Consider the following 9,671-nt stretch of genomic DNA (forward strand, 5'->3'; position numbering starts at 1 on the left):
TAAGGACAGTCCCATAATTTGAATCCAGTAGAGAAGGAAAACACACCCCTCCTTTAAAAGTATAGGACTCATCCTTAACTTGAGATCGCTCCAAGTTTACCCGTGATGCTGTCTCCGGGGAACGGTGTGTCGGTGAAATGGTTCCCCATAAGTTTGTCTTGGTGTGGAGTCAATACTTACCTTACTATGGAGTAAGGTAAGTATTGAATTGGATGCTGGTTTGTGATTTTATTATGTTATGTCAACTTCATTAGTTTGTTCGTCTAATAAATGTTGTTATGATTGTACTTGGAAAGCCTTTGTCTTTGTGGCTCAGCGGATACAATGACGACATCAAGGAATCCGGACAGAAGAGAGAATAAAAATGAGTCAAGATTTTAATTACTCTTCTTCTGGATCAAAGTTAACACTGACTAAGTGGATAAAGCATTCGATACGGTTTGATGCATTGTGTAACCGGAAAAATAATACTAAATATAATAATATAATGATATAAAATCAGCGTGATGCTTTACAGACAGGAGAGCGCGAAAGCTCCTCACCAGGTTGAACCTGCATGATCAGGTTAATGCTAGTTCGATTTAGTTTAGTTAGGTACACCGGCCAACCGGGAACACATAGATAAACTTTATCAGCGCAGGCAGAGCCGGGCACTGGGCAGCGTGTTGAGATGGAAAAGCCACACAAAATTCTTTGTTCACAAATATAAATCATTCTCACCACTCACTCAACGCACCTCTGAAAGCGACTACAAGTTATTCCTGCAGTTCATGTAGAGCTACGCAACCAGAGCTAACCAGAGTGGTGTTGAAAGTCCTACCTTGATCAAAAACTCGTAAAGAATCATAATTCCTCACAGGGGGAGGAATTATGATTCCTCCCCCTGTGAGGGAGAGCCTGTATGGATATACAGGCTGACCTGTATATCCATACAGGTCAGCTTGTGCCCAGTTTGAGTAAAAGGAGGCGGTGTGATAGGTCCGGCTTTAAATGCATAAACTATAAGCCTATCTTCTATAAACATATCTTCTAGGATCAGCTTCACTCTTTGGCGCTGTCTGTGTGCAGACTTCTCCCCATTCTGGATAAGACCAAAACTCATAAGTTTCATAAACGGGTCTGCTGACGTGTCATCTTTTGTGATTTTGTAAAATAAAAAAAACTTTCTTTCCTCATGTGAGCAACGAAGTTGTTCCGAACCTTCAATCGTAAGCCAACTTCAGCGGCTGCTTCGTCCAAACTATAAAAAACCCCGAAGGTGAAGCTCTGAGTCCATGAGAGCCGCCAACTTAACCACGTTCTGTCTGAGCGTCCACACGAAAAGTAAAGTCAGGAGTAATAACACTATTTTCTAATGAAGTTAATGAGCTTCAGCTTATTGATAACCCGTTAGTAGGTCGCCATCTTTCTTGAAGCGAAGGACGGCGTGACGCTAACCAACCAATTGGGGAAATTGTAGCCTGATGACGTGCCTTTCCTCATTTGCATTTATTCATTTCCCCCCGCCCCCTTTTCCGAGTTTTGAGGGGAAAATAGAATGTGATAAATAAGAAAATAAGGAAATACTAAATGAAAAAGGGAAATTGAAAAGTGGTTAAATGAAAAATAGATTAATGAAAAATGGGTAAATGGATAAAGGGATAAATGAAAAATGGGTAAACAAAAAAAAGGGAAAAATTAAAATTGGACAAATGAAAATGGTAACATGAAAAATGGTTAAATTAATCTGGGAATAAATAAATGTATAAATGAACAAANCCATCAGATAGCGTTCCCCCACTGTGAAACAGGGGGAACGTTATCTGATGGGAGATTTATGGCCATCAGATAGCGTTCCCCCACTGTAAAACAGCGGGAACGTTATCTGATGTGAAATTTATGGCCATCAGATACCGTTCCCCCACTTTAAAACAGGGGAAACGGTATCTGATGGGTGAAATATGGCCATCAGATAGCGTTCCCCCACTTTAAGACAGAGGAAACGGTATCTGATGGGTGAAATATGGCCATCAGATAGCGTTCCCCCACTTTAAGACAGAGGAAACGGTATCTGAAGGGAGATTTATGGCCATCAGATAGCCGACAGAGAGCCGACAACTTAACCACGTTCTGTCTGAGTGGCCACACGAAAAGTAAAGTCAGGAGTAATAACACTATTTTCTAATGAAGTTAATGAGCTTCAGCTTATTGATAACCTGTTAGTAGGTCGCCATCTTTCTTGAAGCGAAGGACGGTGTGACGCTAACCAACCAATTGGGGAAGTTGTAGCCTGATGATGTGCCTTTCCTCATTTGCATTTATTCATTCCCCCCACCCCCCCTTTTTTCCGAGTTTTGAGGGGAAAATAGAATGTGATAAATAAGAAAATAAGGAAATACTAAATGAATAAGGGAAATTGGAAAATGGGAAAATTAAAATTTTTTTCAAACAAATGTTAAATGAAAAATAGATAAAAGAAAAATGGGTAAATAAAAAAGGGATACATGAGAAATTGATTAATGAAACTGGAAAATAGAAAATTGGGTTAATGAAAAGGGAAACTGAAAAGTGGTTAAATAAAAAAAATAGATTAATGAAAAATGGGTAAATAGATAAAGGGATAAATGAAAAATGGACAAATGAAAAATAGATAAATGAAGAATAGATAAAAGAAAAAGGGAAATTGAAAAATGCATAATATGAAAAATAAAATAAAAATTGGGTTAAATGAAAAATAGAATAATAAAAAATGGGTAAATGGATAAAGGGATAAATGAAAAATGGGTAAACAAAAAAAGGGAAAAATTAAAATTGGACAAATGAAAATGGTAACATGAAAAATGGTTAAATTAATCTGGGAATAAATAAATGTATAAATGAACAAATATAAATGGGAATAAAAATGACAATTACTTATTTAACTCATTTTTTATTTATTTCACTCATTTTTTTCATTTATTGACTTATTTTACTCATTTGTTTATTTATTTCACCCATTTATTCATTTATTTATTTATTTAATTTTGGCTGAAATGGCTCTCCATAAGTGTGGAGTGTGTTGTAACAAATATTATGTAATTTATTCTGGGCTTTTTGGTGGTTTATTATTTTTCTGTACTAAGTTACGATAGCAATGAAAATTAATGAAAGTATAAATCTATAAGAACTTTTCAAAAAAATATGTAATGATAATAAAGCATCTCAGGCAAGCAGTAAAACTATAATACAGAGGAAGAATTAATTGATTATTCTTATAATCAAACCAATATCAACCATTGGTTAAACCAATATCAGTTATTGGCTTAATTATAAGTTATAATTATTAATTTAAGTATTTTACTCTGGGTTTTATCCAATTACTCAAAATGTTTAGATTTTATTCTTTAACACTTTAATGCTTTGAAATAAGGAATAATATGAACTATTTTTTATACACATGCAGGCTGGAAACTTACTTCCTCTTTCTTCAGGAAACCTGCTCTTCCTGTTTCATGACTCTCTTTCTGCCTGACTATGATTTTTTATGATGAAATAGAAAAAAGTAGAATTAGAGCAAAGTTTGCAGGACACAATACAAACCAGATTAATTTTATTACCGTCTGACTCTACTGTTGGGTCCTGATGTGACCTGTGTAATCAGTTTTATAGATAACTTTATTTATGGTTACTATTAAACTAAAATCTCCAGCATGGGGAAGTGGGATGATCTCGGCTTTTCTTGACAAAGTGTAAAAAAAAAAAACAATCGAGCCCATATTCTGATCATCTGACTGGAAAAGAAAAGCACTGAAAGGACATGGAAGTGAGGCATTCAGAAATTGTGTCAACAAATTGTAAAACTACCTTAAATATTGACCTTAGTGTTTTTGAAATAATGTCACGCAATATTGGCAGCACATCCAGGGTCTCCCATCTGATCCAATCAATGAGTCTGTAATGAGGAACAATTCCCTGACATGTCTGGAACAGAAAAACTCCTGCTGAGGAGGCAGGGCCATGTGGCAAATACGCCTACCAGGTGTATCTCTGCACTTAGAGGGGATGGAGGATGGGCACCACTGACTGAGAGTGCAGAGACACTAGGCCGACATCCTGCAGGGATTATAGCTCCCATCTGCCCTGAGATTTCCTCTTTTCTTCCATCAGAATCCACCAATGTTGGCAGGAAATATTTTCCTGCTCTGATGCCATTTGGCTCTCAGTTATGCAGCCATGAAGCTTTTATCCTCTGTTTTCTATTATTTACTATACAAATAAATCTGTCGCTGTTCTCTCACACACGACAAAAACAAATAACTGCATTTTCAACCAGCTCACACAGGATTCTAGTGTTTTTCAGATTTTAAATGTTATGTTTAGTTATTTTTTTAGGTGGGGAGTGGAGAGCTTTGTGTGAACCCTTGGATCTGTGAGAGTTTTTACCTTTATGATCTTTGATATCCACTGCCGCCTGAGCCTCCAACAGCAGAGAGATCAGCTCCTTGTTCCCACTAAGAGCAGCGTGGTGCAGCGGAGACAGCCTTCAAAAAGACACAGATTAAGATTGAAAATAAACATTCACGTCTACACATCAGCATGAGCTCTGAGTAGAACTTTGCTGAATTAATCTCCTTTCTACGGCTACGCCGCCTTCAGCTCTATGTGGAAGATGGGAGGGGTGAGGCAGGCAGGCAGAGGGTGGGGGTGGGGGTGACCTACTTCCATTAATAAGCAATCTTGCTACCCTGGAGTGGAGAGTACACACAGGCCATCTATGTGTGCGCGCGTGTGTGTGTGTGTGCACGTGTATGCGTGTGTGTGTGTGTGTGAGTGTGTGAGTGTATGGATCCCCTATGTATCTAAGAGCCAGCCCCTGGAGTCAAATCAACGAGTCATCAGTCATTAAACAGGGAGCTGAGCCCAATTATCTGATTTCTACCAACATAATAAAAGGATTCTTGTTATTTGATGGAGCAAAATGGAACGTGGTTACAAGCCAAGCATGTGCACACATCTAGATGAAGCAACATAAAGCAGTACAGCCAAATTAAAACCTGGCAACGCTCCATCTGCTTTTATCCACTGATTACTGACCATCTTTATGGTTTCATTTAGATGAACACAGATTTAAGTGGAGGATGTTTTTCTTCACGAGAAAGTTGAAACCAGGTAAGCAGTTTTTCTTTCTTCCTTTATTAATGCTGTATTCCATTTCCACAGAAAAATGAGAACCTGCATCTGGGAATCACATCTCGGATAACAGTGAGTACACTGCTAACTGTACTGAGTCCACTGTTATTAGGCTACATCACACTAATAGCAGTGGATGCATCTACACAGTTTGACGTTAGCCTTTGTTACTGGTCTCCTCCATCTGCCAGAGCTGAATGCTTCAGATTAGCACTCAGACTCTGGGTGCCATCACTGGTTCTGATCTACATATAGTCTTCTCCATATTTAATTATACCCTTTAAACAATCAATACTTCATAGAATCACCTTTTGATAGAGTTACAGCAGTGAGTATTTTGAGGTAAGTCTCTGGCAACGTCTGGAAACTGAAACTTTTACCCAGACTTCTATGCAAAATTGTTTAATCCCAGCCAGACTGGATGGAGTACATTGGGACATTAACAGAGCATCAATATGCTCCGATGTATACTATTTCACTGTAACTTTGTGTGTTTCAGGTTGTTGTTGAGCTTCTGGTGGCTCAAATCTTCTGCAGCCTCTGATAGGTTTTATTCCAGGATTGCCCTGTATTTAGCTTCATCCATCTTCTCATCAACCCTGACCTCTGAACTCTTTGTACAACATGACAAGAAAAAGGCTACATTTTAAATACAATGAATCATTTTCTTTCCTGTCAACTTTTTTTTTTTTAAGATTTCTTTTGGCTCTAGTAGCCTTTATTTCCTAGTGAATCACCAGGAAAGTGTGTTGTGAGACAGAGGAAAGACAAAAGTCAATGGGCCGGAACTTGAACCTCTGACAGTTGCGTTGAGAACTGAGGCCACATACATGAGTTGCACGCTCTACCAAAAGCACCACTGTCACGCCCTTTTCTTCTTCTAAGACTAGGCTTATAACTTTTTGATAAAGTTTATAGTTAGAGTGGCTTAGTGGCTCCTCAGTCATCTCTGTGGTTACGTATAGGCTCAGGCTGCTGATGGACAAACTGACTGCTCTTCTTCTCTCTACTACATTCTCATACTAATAAAATTTGAAATATTTGCTGTTATTTCAATTTTTAATTTTTATGTTCTCCCTCTGTGTTTTTTCTCTTTATAGACAATACATCTGGCCTGGAATTTCTATGCAGCTGCAATACTTTCTTGTGTGTGCGCGTGTGTGTGTGTGTGGAGAGGGAGAAGGGGGACATGGGCTGAGCAACTGCTGCCAACAACTTTATCCTTCTCTAGATGATCCACTGGGCTCTTTCAGTGTTTAACTCTGTCAGTGTTCTAGATAAAGCTATTGGCAGAGTCTTTGCTGTGACTAACTGTATGTGCTCTTTCATTTTTTCTTTCTCTCTGAAATGTAAAAAGAAGGGAGCAATGATAACAGGAGGGGAAGAAAGGAGCTGTTGGTTCTCACCCATCTGCATCCTGGATGTTGACATTAACCCTCTTTGTTGCTCCAAGTAGCTCTGGAAGAGAAAAAAGTGTTAAAGGATTGAGAAAATTGTTTAAATTTAAACCTTAATTCTGTGCAAGCTGAAGATACCATCTGCTTTTTGTCTGCTTCATGTTTATGCTAAATGAACAGTTTTGTGTCTGAAAACATTAAATCAATAACTCTGCTTTTGGCAAGACAATGACTTTAAATGTAATGTAATATAAAATAATGGGTTCAGGTTAGGGTTAGGATTTTATACATGATCAAATACATTTTGAGTAAATTTTACAACTTTCATGAAGACTCTCCTTGGTTTATAGGCCATTACACTTTGAGTTTTAAAGAAATATAGTAAAAGAAATAAATAGTCAGGGACATTACGGATTACAAAGGGATTGCAAAATGAATATAAAAATAGACAATTATTTTATCTAGTCAAGTCAAAGTCTTTTTTATATAGCACTTTTACAACACCCTCAGCTGACCAAAGTGCTTCACAACAAACATCACAGGTAGATAAATGAAAAAACAAAAATAGAAATAAAATTAAGTTTAGTAAAACTAATAAGTCCCCTGCAACAGACTGGTGACCTGTCCAGGGTGACCCTGCCTCTCGCCCAAAATGTTCGCTGGAGATAGGCACCAGCAACCCTCCCAACCCCACTAGGGATAAGGGTGTAAAGAAAATGGATGGGTGGAAAACTAATAAGACAAATATAAAATTGGCAGATATACCAAAAGCTAAAAGCATGAATAAAAACCAAACTTTTTTAAAAATTTAGCTGCAACGATTATCTTCCATCCTTTACCTTTTTCTCTTTAACTGGTCTTGAAGGCCAGGGAGAATAGATGAGTTTTCAGGCTGGACTTAAACTGACCTGCTCACTGAGAAAGCTTAACAGACAGAGGCAGACTGTTCCACAGTCTGGGTGCCACAGAGAAGACTCTGTCCCCTCTAGTTTTTAGCCTAGCTTTAGTGACAAACAATAAAAGCTGGTCAGTTGACTTTAGTGCCCTGGGTGGAGTGTAGGGCTGCAAGAACTCACTTACGTAAAAAGGGCCCATGGAGTTTAAACACTTAAAAACAATCAATAAAACCTTAAATTTTATCCTAAAAGCAACAGGGAGCCAGTGAAGGGTGCGCAAAACCGGAGTAATAGATTCACGCCTCCTTGTTTTAGTCAGCAGAAAGGTTGCAGCATTTTGTATGCTCTGCAGACGCTGCAAGGAGCTCTGGTCCAACCCTAAGTACAAAGAGTTATAATAATCTAAACGTGATGTAATGAATGCATGGATAGCCCTCTCAAAATCAGGCAGAGGAAGATTTTATCTTAGCAAGGGTCCTCAGCTGAAAGAAACTGGCTTTGATAACAGCAATAATATGCTTAGCAAATTTAAACATAGGATCAGCAATCACACCTAGATTTTTCACAAATGGGCCACAAAAGGAAGGCAGGGGACCAACCACATTGTCATGTCCAAGCAGGGGATTGCATTGACCAAACACTAAAATCTCAGTTTTTTCCTTATGCATTCAGAACATTTGCTCTTAACCATGCCTGTACATCCTGAAGACAATACTGTAACATATGTACAGCAGAGTGGCTGTCATTTGTAGTTACAGGTAGATAAATTAGAATGTTGTCTGTAAAACAATGAAAAGATACTTTGTGCTTTTTAAAAATACAACCCAGAGGCAGTAGATACAAGGCAAAAAGAACAGGCGTTAATATCGACCCCTGGGGAACTCCATACTTCAGAGGAGAAACAGAGGATGAATGCTGTCCTAGATTTACAGAAAAACTCCGGTTTGACTGATAGGACCGGACCAGTTTAGTGCTGTACCTCGAATACCAACAAGTGACTCCAAATGGGTCAAAAGAAAGCTGTGATCCACAGTGTCAAAAGCCACAGACATGTCTAAAAGTAAAAGAACTGCTGATTCACCCTCATCAACAGTTAAAAGATTGTTTAAAACTTTTAAAAGGGCAGTTTCAGTGCTGTGCCACAATTTGAAACCAGACTGAAATTTTTCACCAGTTTTATTCACGTCAACACAATTCTACAGTTGGACATAAGTCACTTTCTCCAAAACTTTGGACATAATTACCATTCAGAGATAGGTCTGAAGTTAGATAAGACATTGGAATCGAGGTTTCTCTTTTTAATGAGTGGATGGACCACAGATCTGTTGGGATCCAGGGTTTTGGGATTTTTTATGGGTTGTTTTTTCCTTTCTGTGCCTGCTGGTTTCCCCTTCATCCACCAGATGGAGTCATTGAGGCAGCTTTGCTGGAGGGCTAGATTGCTGACTCCATCTACACATCAGTGATCAATTACCTCATCTACTTGGGACTTAAGAGAAGCTGACTGCCAATACCTTGGTGCTTGAGTGTTAGCCAACTATGGTACCTCTGAGCCTCTTTGAGTACTCTCAGTGTTTTGCTTCTAGAGATCTTCTAGTAACGTTTCCTCTGCCGCCTCTGTTCCTCTCAGGTGATCCCTGCGAATCCGGACCTGACTCAAATTCTCAGTTTCCCTCGTGGCGCTGTGGATTGTTACCCACTGGTTGCCCGAATAGCCTTCTCATCTGAACAGTTGAAACCGCAATCCGTTCCTGGATATCAGGCTGGCAGTCTGCTTGCTTCTCTGGTGCTCCCCAAGCCCGTACTTACCTGTCCGCCCTCCACTGCAGCCTCCACTCCATCCACCCATCTCTGTTCAGTGGAAGCCTCTCTCTGGAACTTGGGTCATTCTGAAGACACCCACAAAGAATCTAAAACCTCGAACCAGTAGTTCCACTTCCCCTCCAGTGAAAATTACCTTACGGCCAAGTAAGACTAGTAAATATTCTTGGAAAATTTCCCATTTACAATTACCTCAAATTCACCATCTCCTCTGTTCTTCTCAGTATGCTGACGTTCCCAGCAGGCCCTTAGCCCAGACCTAGAGGGGACCCAGATGGGAGGCAGAATATACCTTCAAGATTCCAATGTTTTTTAAAATCACATCTAACAAGAGCTATATAAAGACAGCCCTCTCCTATGATACCCCAGTAGCTTATATAGTAGGGTGTCCCATTGTTGACTCATGGTT

At 39.1% G+C, this 9,671-nt stretch overlaps 1 protein-coding gene across 4 annotated transcripts in view; it reads right to left on the reverse strand.

The window, feature by feature from the left end:
* LOC103129839 (caskin-1-like) overlaps window positions 1–9,671 on the reverse strand; it is a 60,489-nt gene that overhangs the window by 21,214 nt on the left and 29,604 nt on the right. For all 4 annotated transcript variants that reach the window (XM_016665432.1, XM_016665433.1, XM_016665434.1 and 1 more), the window contains exons 2-3: window positions 6,555–6,606; window positions 4,402–4,499 (exon numbers count right to left, since the gene is read on the reverse strand). In XM_016665432.1, the coding sequence (XP_016520918.1) occupies window positions 4,402–4,499; window positions 6,555–6,606 (150 nt within the window). The remainder of the gene's footprint in view (window positions 1–4,401; window positions 4,500–6,554; window positions 6,607–9,671) is intronic.

This window comes from Poecilia formosa, unplaced genomic scaffold, assembly GCF_000485575.1.
Source record: "Poecilia formosa unplaced genomic scaffold, Poecilia_formosa-5.1.2 Scaffold583, whole genome shotgun sequence".
Taxonomy (NCBI): domain Eukaryota; kingdom Metazoa; phylum Chordata; class Actinopteri; order Cyprinodontiformes; family Poeciliidae; genus Poecilia; species Poecilia formosa.